At 40.2% G+C, this 13,877-nt stretch overlaps 1 protein-coding gene across 1 annotated transcript in view; it reads left to right on the plus strand.

Moving 5' to 3' along the window:
• The first annotated feature begins 556 nt into the window (after positions 1-556).
• LOC144604787 (mucin-5AC-like) overlaps positions 557-13,877 on the plus strand; it is a 94,922-nt gene continuing 81,601 nt past the window's right edge. The window contains exons 1-4 of the mRNA XM_078419445.1: positions 557-629; positions 7,697-7,759; positions 9,291-9,519; positions 13,381-13,498. Of these exons, the coding sequence (XP_078275571.1) occupies positions 581-629; positions 7,697-7,759; positions 9,291-9,519; positions 13,381-13,498 (459 nt within the window). The 5' untranslated portion in view covers positions 557-580. The remainder of the gene's footprint in view (positions 630-7,696; positions 7,760-9,290; positions 9,520-13,380; positions 13,499-13,877) is intronic.

Consider the following 13,877-nt stretch of genomic DNA (forward strand, 5'->3'; position numbering starts at 1 on the left):
TAGGACACGTTTGGAGGGATATTGACCAAACACAGACAGGTGGGACTAGTGTAGCTGGGACAAGTTGGCCGGTGTAGGCAAGTTGGGCTGAAGGGCCTGTTTCCACACTGTATCACTCTATGACTATGACTCATCATAGAGTCTTTATCCTGTCCTTGTCTCTTATTTATTGCTCGTATGGTAATCAGTGGATGTGGCCCTGGGTGCAGGTTGGAAGGGTTAATTCAGGCACCCACTTGTACATGGCAGCAATAAATGTGGATAATATCTGGTTCCATATGGCCATGTGAAAAACACAATTAATTTATGCCTTTGTTATTTAACTTTTCAAGGTATCTATGTAGTTTTTCTTTGCAAGAATGGGTCATGCATGATTCAGAGGTTGAAATGTTTTGGAACCCAAAGGGTTAAGTACAACATAAAGGTGAGAAGGTTCAGCAAACAACCTGTTCCAACTTCCTTATTTTATTCAAATAAGCCTTAGGCGAGGAGCTATATAAATGGGTGTAAGACTCTCTCCACTGGTCAAATCAGTTCTCTGGCATGACCGAAGTGTCCTCCCCAGTTCCAAAGTAATACCATGAGGAAGTTTGCGTTAGTTGTCCTCTGGGCACTATACTTCTGCAGAGGTAAGTAAGTTTTACACAGTGAGCTATTGAAAATGTTGAGCTTTATGTGTGCGATTTTAGATTGTGTTGGCTTTTAATATGTGATATGAAATACAACGGTATTTCTATAATAAAATACTCAAACTTGTGTCAGTTGCATTGGTGAGGATGAAATTCACTTGGGGCAACATCTATGAACTTTTTGGGGAACGATTCCCAACTCCGCCACTCCTATCTCTAAAATGTACGAGGAGCCGGACTTGACCCCTGCATGAGACACCAGGTTTTAATTGACAACATCACTGGGTTTCATCCCCATTTCTACTGTAGAATCTATCTGCTATTCAAATACTCTAGAAATAACATTGGAGATTGAACTATGTCAATAAAGGTGTGGAAAGATGTAGGTGTAAATTTACCAGCGGACTGCTGAACCACAGGTGGATGGTGTGCAGGGGGCCAGTGGTAAGTCTTTTTCTATGGTCTGCTGCAGCAGGATTCAGTGATCCATGAGCTTTATGGTGGCATACACCACTGAACAGGCAGCTTCTTCGTGCAGAAAAAGGCACAAAGTGCTGGAGTAACTCAGAGGGTAAGGCAGCATCTGGAGAACATAGACAGGTGATGTTTCTGGTCAGGATCCTTCTGAGTAGGGGATGGGAGGAAAGCTGGAAGAGAGGAAGGTCAGGACAAGGCCTTGAAGGTAATAGGTTGATACAGGTGAGGGGGGACTTTAAAAGGCAGGTAGTGAACAAAGGTCAGAGATTAAATGGCATAAGATGTGAGACAAAAGGATTGAAGATTTGTGAATTGTGAAGTTAGAGGAAGGACTGTCCAGGGGGAGGGGAGAAATAGGTGCAAGTCCAGATGGGCCACAGGAGATAATTCCTTTTTGTAGTTTAGCTTCGTGATACAACATGGGAACATATCCTTTGGCCCATCAAGTTCTTCATTGAGTTCATTGCTGTGCATATTTTTTTAAAAATCAGGTTTGTCGAGTTACATATTCTGGGATGGATGGGATTGTTTGTGGGAGGGTAGGGTTGCAGTATAGGGTCACCTAGATTAATGATCTAACGGGTTTATCAGGAGTCCATGGGAGGGTTGGACAGGAGGTCAGTGTTTGGGGGGTGTTAATGAAAGTCAGATTGTTGGAGCATGGCAGGAGACACGACTGGTGGATGGAAGGCTCGTGAGTAGGTGGATAGTCAGGACATGGTGTGCAGGACTGATAGGGAAGTTGGGTATGTGTACTATTTAGTGGAGGCCAACCTCAGATACTGTGGTGTGGGAACTGCTCAGGCCATCAGTTTGAAGTAGGTCTCTCCAGCATTGCAAAGCTATGCTTCTGCAAGAACAGCACACATTGTCTCCTGGCTTATAAATCAAATAAAATCCAGGACCAGTAACTGGCATGCAGTGGATGCCATTACACATATGAGGGTTCTCTCTGTGTTACACCATGATTTTAGATTTAGATTTAGAGATACAGCGCGGAAACAGGCCCTTCGGTCCACCGAGTCCACGCCATCCAGCGATCCCCGCACATTTACACTATCCTACACATACTAGGGACAATTTTTACATTTACCCAGTCAATTAACCTGCAAACCTGTACGTCTTTGGAGTGTGGGAGGAAACCGAAGATCTCGGAGCAAACCCACGCAAGGCACGGGGAGAACGTACAAACTCTGTACAGACGGCGCCCGTAGTCAGGATCGAACCCGAGTCGCCGGCGCTGCATTCGCTGTAAGGCAGCAACTCTACCGCTGCGCCACCGTGCCGCACTGAGGTACATAGTAGACCTAGAAGAAAAATTACAGACCGAATGGAACTCCAGATGTCCACAATTTTATTTTGCAAATGATTTTTCATTAAAAGTGAACTGCATAGTACTCAAAAATGTTGCACGACAAGATAAGCAACCAAGACAGTTCACCAGCTGCATTTTCTCTTAGAACCTAATGACCTTTATAACATCCAAAGCTGGCATTTAGATTTGCTTTTTAGAAACTAAATTTTACAACTAATCGATTTTCTTTAATGTGAGTGGGTGATGGATCTCTGCACACTGAACTGAAAACAATTTAATGATACATTGCTCTTTAAACCGATGGCTTTTGCTGAAAATGGGGGAACATTTCAAATTGTTACTTTGCAATAGTAAAAGATCATGGAAACTATAACAGTTGGATGCTATTCTGGCCATTGTATGTATGCCTGTGTGTGTGCCAAACGAAGAAGAGTTATCACAGAAACACACTGCACAGAGTTATCACACAAAACACACTGCAGAAACACACTGCACAGAAACACACTGCACACTGCACAGAAATCCATAAAGATCCCCTTTATGGATCTTTTCGTTCATACCGACGGCAATGGCAATGCTAATCCCAATTTCTCGTATTGAACACATGCCTCTTCTGTGCCTTTCTTTTCCAAGTGCTTGTCCAAACACATTTTAAGTGTTGTAACTATATCTGAATCCACTAACTCCTCTGACAGCGCGATCCAGATTTTCATCACCCTCTGTTTGGGAAAAAATATCCCTCAGATCTCCAACCAAATCCCACCTTCCAAAACTTTCTTTTTAACCTTGTTGGTTTCTCATGGCCTCTTTAAACTATATATTTATGCCATCTGAATTTTAATCCTTCACTAAAGGAAATCTGCCCTCTCTGTCTCGGGCTTAATTATGCTTCCTCCTTTTCAATTTATGTGGTCTTTCTCCCCTAAACTAAGATCGTCCAGTCCGAGCATTTGTATTGCATTAAACTCATTTGATTCATCCTGCTATCCTCAATGACCTGTGGACATGCATTTCAAGCTCCTATTGTTATTCCACACCACCTTTTTATTTGTTTACTCCCTTGCTTCCCTTGCAACTTCGTACATTCATTAAACGTGAGTAGCTTTGATCACTATGGTTATTTACACTGTGCTTATTTTGTGGATATTCATTTTTTTCTCAGGGTTAACATTCCCTTGGATTTAACAATTGTTTCACCTGAGATTAATAAGAGCGAAAAGTTATAATTAACAAAATTAATCAAATTTCTCATGATGTTGGCAGCATGCAATATGGATATTTTACAATTATGGATATTGACGTTTCAGTATATTATGCCTTTGCTTATTCTTTGCTAGAATAATTACAGAATAATTCTACCACCAGGTTTGTGCAAAAAGTACATTCCTTTGCTACGAATAGTTATCCAGTTTCAGGCTAAAATGTGGAAGGTATTTTGCTTCCACCACTCTCTACGGGAAAGCATCCCAGGATCTAATTATCCTAAACGCTTACATTTCTCCTCCTCTCTCATCATTCTCGTGTTTTTATTCATGTGGAAAATCAAAAACTTTATGAAAAATTAAATTTTAACTTGTTCTAATGAAGAAAACTTGACCTTTCTCAAAGGTAAAATGGCCTGAAGTAATAAGATTTCTCAAGGCTGAACATAGCCTACATTTAAGAGTAAATAAATACACTGCTCAGTTTTAATTTCAAACACAAGGTCATTTTTATATTATATCCGCCAGTGTGTTATTGGAATATTAGAAAGTAGGGAGCAAGGGGTTGTCAGGTCTGAGAGATTTGGTGCTGTGCTGCTGTTTGAAGGGTACATTTATCGCAAGGATACATGATTACACTGAAAGCTGCATCTCCAATTCGACAACTAAGCAGGCACGTTGAAACAACTGCAGGAATATCAATCAAAAATCATCTGCTGTGATTTTGCCAGAATGGTGTTTTAACCAGCACCAGGTTTTAACCATAATTTTGCAACAGTGTCTGAGGAATGTAGATTTCACCATTCAGTGAAACTTCCTTGTCAGATAGGTTTCACCCTGTGATATATGCGTTGACAGTACGTGTCACTTGCATTTTCTGAAGGGAGAGCCTGTTTCCAGACTGCCCCTTTCATTTCGCTGCCTATCACCTGATGGTTAATACCTGAAGCTCCATCTCCCATCATTTCTACTCCACAATCAACCATTGCCTCTCTCCACCTTTTCCTTGTGTGCTGATAAAGGACAAAGTGAAGCTCTTCAAAGCTTGAAGGATAAACCAAATACGTGATTCAGGATTCAGGATTTAGGATATCTTTATTTGTCATTCAAAAAACAAGTCTTTTGGACGAGATTTCGTCACCCACAGTCCAACAATAAGAGCAATAAAATAAGCAAATTACACAACCCCAACCAACACAAAACACACAAAAAAAAAGAAACATCCATCACAGTGAGTCTCCTCCAGTCCCCTCCTCACTGTGATGGAAAGCCAGAATGTCTTTTCTCTTCCCCTGCCGTCTTCTCCCGCGGTCAGGCTGTTGTAGTTGCCACGTTCCAGGCCACGCCGGACGGTGAAAGGTCCGCAGCGGGCCGACCCCAGCGGTCCGGTGCGGGCGAGGACGCTGCTGCTGCTGCACGTCGGGGCGGTCGGGGCTCCCGACATTGTAGCCCCCGCCGAGCACAGCCTATTTCAGGCCGCGCCGGACGGTGATTTCACACACTAGTCAATAGAATATCAATAAACCTGGTGCCTGGGATACTCCAAGAGCTTTGTATCACGAGTGCTACATTTCCAGATATCCGCAGCAAAAATGACTGGTTTTTATGTAGTGTCTTTAACATAATAGTATATTAAAGCTTTTATGTAGTGCCTTTAACATAATAGTACGTTATAAAGCTTTTCACAGGAAATCATCAAGTAAAAAATCATGAAGGAGCCACATAAACAAATATTAGGATCAGTGCCTGAGGGGTTGGTCAAAGAGACAGGTGTAAAGGAGAGGAGAAAGATGGAGAGAATGATTTGGGCGGTTGATGACGTGGGTGGTAAAGGTCAGGGAATGAAACCAGAGGTGTGCGGTGATCAGAGTTAAAGAGCCTCGGATGAAGACTGTATCTTCAAAGTTGTAAACCAGGGATGTAAGGATTATTTATTTCTTCACTCGGACAAAATGCAAATTCAGAATGCAAAAGCACGTCCCCATGCCTATAAAATGTCTATGTTTGGGAAATGTTTCTGGATTTTCTTTTTGGCCATGGCTGAATGCCACAGAATATTCTTTAGTCCCAAATGAGGTCTAAAGGAAGCATATAGCATGAAAATGGCAATCAGCTAGATGGGATTGTACAACTCACTACGAGGAACATTATTATAAGAAAATAACTGCAGATGCTGGTACAAATCGATTTATTCACAAAATGCTGGAGTAACTCAGCAGGTCAGGCAGCATCTCGGGAGAGAAGGAATGGGTTATTTATTTTCCTAAGGTAGCTTTGAGGGAAATAATTGCCTAAGTTGTAGAAATATCTCAATAAAATGTACTCCCTTCTTGCTTCTGTTTCACATCCAGCAACATTAAAGTATTCAATAAAAATTAAAATCGATAAAGTTATTGGAGATTATTAAATGGGGCAGAACGTTCATATAAGTACTTCCATGAACATTTTTGTTCTACTGCGTTGAGGTTGTCCATTGAAGTGGGTGAATAAATTATGCCTTGCAATTTTTTTCCAGCAATGTATAGTTATGGTTTCACAATAGGAAATGGACAGGTGAAGGATAGGCAGTGCCAGATGAGAGCTCTGGCCATCAGGATTAATGATCTAGAAAACTATCAGCTGCAAGGGGTGTGATGAGTCGGCAACAGGGAAAGGCATCTTACTAAAAGCCAAAAAAGAAACAGAAACCAGCAAGGATTTACAAGATATGGACAAATGAAGTGGTATAAGTATCAAATAATAATTCCAAATGCTGAATGTGCAGGAAATCTGAAACAAAACAGAAAATATTGCAATACTCAACATGTCTGGCAGCTTCTGTGGAGAGAAAATGCTTGACGTTGGCCTAAATAATTAATTGAAAAATAAAATAGTAAATGTTGGAAATTTTCAGCAGGTCTTTGTGGAAAGGGAAAAACAAATGTTACAGTCCAGTCCCTTCATCAGAAACCTTTCTACCACATTAGCATAGAGGTGCACATTAATACAAAGTTAATATTCCCTTTTTCTGACACCCAATTATTGCTGAAATGTGCAGTCATGGTGACTGAAAGCTTGTCCTTCTATGAGCTCTGCAGTACATCTGCTGAATCTATGTGGTAAGTTGCAACTTCTGAAAGGACACCTCCCTAGTCATCACTGTAAGAAGGATGTAGTTCTGCTGGAGAGTGCAGATGGAATTTATCAGGATGTTATAGTCCTGCGTTGGAGGACTTTAGTTATAGGGAGAAATTAGATAGGGCGAGTTAGAAGGATGAGAGGGGATCTTATCGAAACGTATAAGATTATTAAGGGGTTGGACATGTTAGAGGCAGGAAACATGTTCCCAATGTTGGGGGAGTCCAGAACCAGGGGCCACAGTTTAAGAATAAGGGGTAGGCCATTTAGAACAGAGATGGGGAAAAACATTTTTAGTCAGAGAGTTGTGAATCTGTGGAATTCTCTGCCTCAGAGGGCAGTGGAGGCCAATTCTCTGAATACATTCAAGAGAGAACTAGATAGAGCTCTTAAGGATAGCGGAGTCAGGGGGTATGGGGAGAAAGCAGGAACGGGGTACTGATTGAGAATGATCAGCCATGATCACATTGAATGGCAGTGCTGGCTCGAAGGGCCGAATGGCCTACTCCTGCACATATTGTCTATTGTCTATTGTCTATTGTTTTCCCTAGACCAATGCAAGATAAGTTATTGACATGATACAAGTTCATGAGTAGCATGTATAGGGTAGATAGTCAAAAACTTTGGAGGTTGGTGTATTAAAAACAAGAAGGTACTGGTTTAATGTGGGAGGTAGGAATTTTAAAGGGGAGCCAAAAGGTAAATTCTTTACAGAGAGTTGTTGAAATTCGGAGTGTGGTGCCAAAGGACTTTGTGGAATCAGATACATTTTTATGGTTTGAGAGGCATTTAGACAGACGATTGAAGAGATAATGTGTTCCTAATGTGGGTAAATGGGATTCATGTAGATGGGCAGAAGATTGGCAAGGATATGGGGGGTTGACCGATCTGTTTCTGAGCTGTACAAATCTATGATTCTTAATCGAAGAGAAATGTAATTGTAATTTCTGAACCAGGTTTAGAGGGAACTTCAGGACCATTCAGCTCTTTGGAGGAAACATCAATAGCCAGAGGCAGAGGTAAGTACACTTTGGTCATCTCAGAAATGTGTGCACATTCATCAGTGTGAGTTATTGAAAATATATAGGGGAGAGAGAGAGGCTACCAAAGGTTTTCCTCACCGGGCAACCAATTTGTGCATCTAAACCTCCCAGGAATAACATAACACAGCAAATTGTCAAATTCCTGCAATGCCAATAAAATACACCAGAGCACAATGTAGAATTTAATCTTTGCAGGTGATTCTTCAAACCCCCCAAACCATTCCATCACCAGTAATCCCAAATCTCATTGGTCTTTGTTGCGGCTTTAACAATTTCCACTTGAAGCTTCAGTCAATCATGAATGTGAAAGCTTCAGAATTATAAAAGGATACTTCAGCTCTCAAATCTGCCTGGCCGTTTAGTCGGACCGGAGCTGATCTACTCCTCAACTTCTTTCACACTCTTTGACTGGTTTTACATGACGTCCTTGCTTAGATCTAATCTCTGGATACCAGTCTTCTCAATTTCAATTGATTAGTTGACATAGCCATATGGGAGAGATTTCCAGTGATTCTGTTGTGGAAAAACGGCCTATATTTTCTCTTGAAAAGCCTATCTTTAATTGTTTTAAGATTATTTCACCTTAATCCGTACATCTCACTGGATGAAATCCAATCTCTACAGCTACTTTATTAATCTCTGATTAGTATTTGGTCTGTAGCTATTCTGTTCATTCACTAATATTGCCAAGTTTCCATATTCTCCCAAAATATATTATCCTATCTTTCTTGACAATTAAATGCAACTATTATCTGTTAATTTAGTGCTTAGAATATAGAACAGTTGAGCGCAGGAACAGGCCCTTCAGCCCACAATGTCTGTGCCGAACATGATGCTTGGACCAACTCTTATCCGCCTGTGCATAATCCATATCCCTCCATTCCCATGCATATCTATGTCCAAAGGTTCCTGAAATGCCATGATCGTATCTGCATGCCTACCATTCCTTGTTTATTATGTTCTTTTTCACCAGCTTTCCCCAATCTTTTATATTGCAAGTTACCATAAATTGGGAATGTTCAATAAACATGATTGTTGGGTGCCGCCCCTCCTCTCCCCCCCCCCCCCCCCCCCCCCAATTTCCTTGGTGATTGGAAGGGTAGAGGAGTAAGGGCGAACCTGTGTCTCCGTGTTACTTTTACGTTGGAACAGAAAGGTGCCCCAAGAAGGGGAGTGGAATTTGATGGAGATAGAAGAGTAAAGCAAGAGATGCAGAGGGAACAGTACCCGTGAAACGGTGTGGGGAGGGGAAGATTTATTTGGTGGTGCCATTGGTCTAAAAACGTAAAAGATTAATCGGGTGAAGTGCCAGAGGTATCATCTGGTGTGCCCATTAGCAAAATCATTCACAAATACTTCAGACTTAGCAATTCTTTCCTCCAATGCAGTACCATGGTACTATACTCTCTCAGCAAGGAAGTAACATGTACCTCTACATTTGGATTATAAATCCACGAAACACCACTTCCCTCTATCATTGTCTCTTGCTGTTTCATCATTCTTTCAGGGTTGTGCAGCACCTGGGGAAATGGAGCCTTCAGGACATTTGATAACGTGTTCTATCATTTCACGTCAACCTGCAACTACATTCTGAGTCGCCACTGTAGAGGTGGCACAGAAGACTTTAACATTCAAATCCGCCGAGGCCCAGATGGCAATTTGGAACATGTATTCATCCAAATAGAAGGTGTTAAGGTTCTCATAGTGAACGGGACAATCACTGTGCAAGATGTATTGTAAGTTTTACCTTAATCTATTTTCAATTATTCTGTTTTGTTGTTTCTCATCGCAGTTACCAACATGACTCTGACCATTTCTACATTCGTTTTTGGTGCTAAATCTGCTTTCAGAGGAAATAGAATCATTAACTTAATAAAACAGAATGTGGCCTTCTGTCCATCTTCTCTTTGGCAAAGCTATTCAATTAATACCATTCCCCTGCTCTTTCTCTATAGATCTGTGCACACTTACTTGGAATGTTTATTGAATGCTCTTTTCTATCCTGCTGCTGCTAAATCTGCCTCAAACACTTCTCAGTATATTCCAGTTCACAATCAACAGTGAGAAACGTTCTCTCTCGCCGTCCCATCTTCTGCCTCTCACCTTAATTTTGTGATAATTAAGTTTGGAATATATATTACTAATATATCAACTAATTATACTGCCTACACTCTCATCCCCATCATATGACTTGGGGTACAATTCATAAATTTACAGGCAGCACGAAATTTAGTGAAGTCGCAGATAGTGAAGAAGGTATTCTAAGGATACTATGGGACAGAAATCAGCTGGAGATTTGGGTGGAGCGGTGGCAGATGGAACATAATCCAGATAAGTGTGAGGGAATGCACTTTAGGAAGTCATATTCTGATAGGACATATAGAATACAATGCAAGGACCTTGGGTGTGTTGATGCACAGAGAGATTTTGGGGTGCAAATCCATAAAGGATAGGATAGCGAAGAAGACTTTGGTACGCATGCCCTCTTAACCAAAGGCGTTGCGCATAAGAGTTGGGACATCATATTGTGGTCATACAGAATATTAGCTAGACTGCACTTGGAGTATTGTGCACATTGCTGGTCATCACACTACAGGAAGGATGTGGTTGCAGTAGAAATGGTGCAGAAGTTATTCACCAGGATGTTACCTGGAAAAGAGGGCTGTAGTTATAAAGAGAGATTGGATAGACTGAGCTTTACTCACACTGGAACAACGGAGACTGAGAGGTGACCTTGCAGAGGTTTAAAAAATGATGAGGGACTTGGACAGGATCTTTCTCTGAGGGCAGGGGAGTCTCGAACGAGGTTTAAGGTGAAAGGGGAAAAATGTAAAGGAGATCTCAGAGCTAAGTTTTGCACATTGAGGCTGGTGCAAATCTGGAATGAGCTGCCGGACGAGATGGTGGATATCAATACAAGGACAATGTTTAAAAGGTGTTTGGACAGGTACTTGAATAGGAAAGACATGGAGGGATGGGGGCTTAATGCGGGTGAACAGGATTAGTGTTGTTAAGCGTTACAGTTACTTGGGTGACATGAGCTAAAAGGGCCCATTTCTGCACTGATTGATTCATGATTCTATGACACAATATCTGTGACTTTCTGCGTGGAAATATTTTTTTCTACATTATTAAAATCATTTATGAGTTTCAACATTTCTTGATATCCTCCACTCTATTGTATTTAATGCTATTAATAAAACCAAGGACTCCACCTATTTCAAAAATCTTCCTCCAATTTATTCAGTAGGCTTCAGATTTGTGTACATATATCCCAGTGTTTCTGTATATTTTCATCCCTTTAACATTGTACCATTTAACTTATGTTGCCTTTGTATTTTCCCCACTAAAATGCACCACACCATTAATGCATTAAATTGTATCTGCTCTGCGTCTTTCTATTTCTCCGTTAATTTGTACAAATGAAAGACTAGCTCTAAACCAAATTTCTGGGAACACTAAAAATCAGGACCTTTGCCTTTAAGTTGACTGGCCTGCAGTTATGGCAGGCATGTAACTCTTCGCTTTTGTGAACAGGAGTATCATATTTGCAATTCTCCACACCTTAACCATAATTCTTGTATCAAAGGAGAATTAGAAGAATGTGGCCAACCCTCAACAACTCCCACCCTTGCCTTCCTTAGTAATAGAGGTTGCAAATATCTGGCCTGGATGACTTTACTTTGAGCACTGCTATTTTTAAGTGCATGCTTTCCGTCACTTTTTATCCAATCCACTATAAGTACTGCCCTTGCTTACTGCTTCATGGTATATCCTCTTTGTTGGTTAAAGCCAAATGCAAAAGTACCCTTATTATCCCCCCAACCATGCCCTATGCTTATACAATTATGTATTTTAGGTGCTTTACCAACCGTTCAATAACTGTTTTACTATTTGTATGTTTTTGATAGACTTTCAAGTTTCCATTCATGTTGCTCACAAATCCATTTTCATTAATGCTCTTTGCCCTCTTATTGTGTTTTTCTTTAGATTTATTTCAGACTTGTCTATTGTCATCTTTTTAAAAAATTGTTTTAAACTTAATTTTGAAACTAACCATTTGTGACACACATAATGGACAAGGTGCAAGAATTCTATTGAGATTCAAATTCTCATCTAAAATAGGCATCGTTAGGATAATATATCATAGAGCACAACTAATTTTGTAAGTGGCTTCAAGTTGTAACAACAAATTAGTGATGATTGTCTATGGCCACCTGAGGCAACTAAGTAGTTGCACGTTTATCTAAGTGCATCTCAGAGATTAAAAAAAATTGTATGCAATTTTTTATTCATATTTATCTGCAAGGATTGCTTTGCTTGCAAACTGTATTAAGAACCTTTATATGGTTCTTCATATTACATTCCCTTAATTTGTGCATATTCATTGGGCAAGCAATCAAACATGACTACATACAGATATTAATACTACACGCTGCAGATATTCACATTGTTTTCTCAGCTGAGTTCTGAATGAAACTGTGTGGAGAACCAGTGTGATGGGAGGATGCTGGTGGGAAAGGCCTGAAATAGCCAGTCCCACTCAGCAGCCAAGAATTATTTTCCAAGAAGGGGAAAATACACCTCACACAACAGAAAACTTCACAATTATATAAAAGTAAAGATACAATATTACTGGGCCTGGTTCCTCAAATTTTCAAATTTCAAGATGACCATCATTTTCACCTGAGGTATTTATAAAGGTGTGCCACCCGACAGTGTACGTGAGGATATAGCTTTTAGTCTCCAGGAAGGCTTCATTGTATGAGTACGATAGATGAGAATCATTGAGAGATATAGCACAGGAACGGGTTCGTCAACCCACCATGTCCTTGCAAATCATTTTGCCTATCTACCCTAATCATAGGGCCATATCTTTCCATATCTTGCTCTAAATGTCTCTTAAACCTAATATAACTCTCATTATATCTCCTTGAAGCCCCTTACAAATTTAAATGTATTTTTATGATATGACATTAACGTGATTGTATCTGATTCCTCCTCCATCAGTGTGTTCTACACATTCACCCTCCTCTGTTATTGGTAATTATGTTTCTGGACTAGTAAACCGGAGGACAGGATTAGGGTGAAATTAGTTCAAATCATACCATAGTAGCAGAGAAACTTCCTTTGGAAGAACGGTTCTGACCCAAAAACTCACCTATTCCTTCTCTCCAGAGATGCTGCCTGACCCGCTGAGTTACTGCAGCAATTTGTGTCTATCTTCTGCATAAACCGGCATCCGCAGTTCCTTCCTTCACAAACCTAAAGCTAGTCAGTTGATTAAATCAACTTTGAATAAATATTTTCCATCTTTAAACTTCATCAGGTTAGCTGGTATTCTTTAGAGACGGAGATTTGCTGCTTTTTACCTGATCAGGACATATATTTGATGACATGGCAATCAAGGTAATGTTAATGGCCCTCGACAGGTGACCAGCAAGCGAAACTAACATCCCATGAAAAGGTGTGGAGTTGTGCTGCTGTGCAAACAACTTGAAGACATCTTCACTCATCCAAAAATAAAAGTTGGGATTTGTTTCTTTCTCTTTTGGCTTTAATGGACAATTTTATTCAGGATTTCTTTTATTTTATAGAGTGAGTCTGCCACATAACAACAAGGTACTTGGCATCTATAAACATGGAGTTAACACCAGACTTTCAAACAGGAAACATACTATTTCAGTGAACTGGAATAGTAATGATGCTTTATGGGTAGGTTACCTTTATTTGATACTTTCACTTCCATTTTCAAGTTATTCTTCCATTAAATGTATTAACCCGGAGATGAAAACATTGTTATGGTAATCTTCTTCAATAGGGCAATAATTGCTGGCACCTCGCATTTTATGCGGGACTTACATTCTGGAAAACAGCACAAAATTTTAAAACACATAAATTGAACATATTCGCGAGGTGTAAATTTGAGCGCATGATTCCAAATATACAAGCACGTAAATCAAGCTTTGGTGTTCTACAATCAAGCCTGTCATTTCAAAAATGCATAAATAGAACTTGCGTGAAACACGAAGTGCCTGTACTTACTTTTGATAAGAAATAGATATATTTACATTTTATATCAAGCATATATTAA

This window comes from Rhinoraja longicauda, chromosome 23 (assembly GCF_053455715.1).
Source record: "Rhinoraja longicauda isolate Sanriku21f chromosome 23, sRhiLon1.1, whole genome shotgun sequence".
NCBI classification, from domain to species: domain Eukaryota; kingdom Metazoa; phylum Chordata; class Chondrichthyes; order Rajiformes; family Arhynchobatidae; genus Rhinoraja; species Rhinoraja longicauda.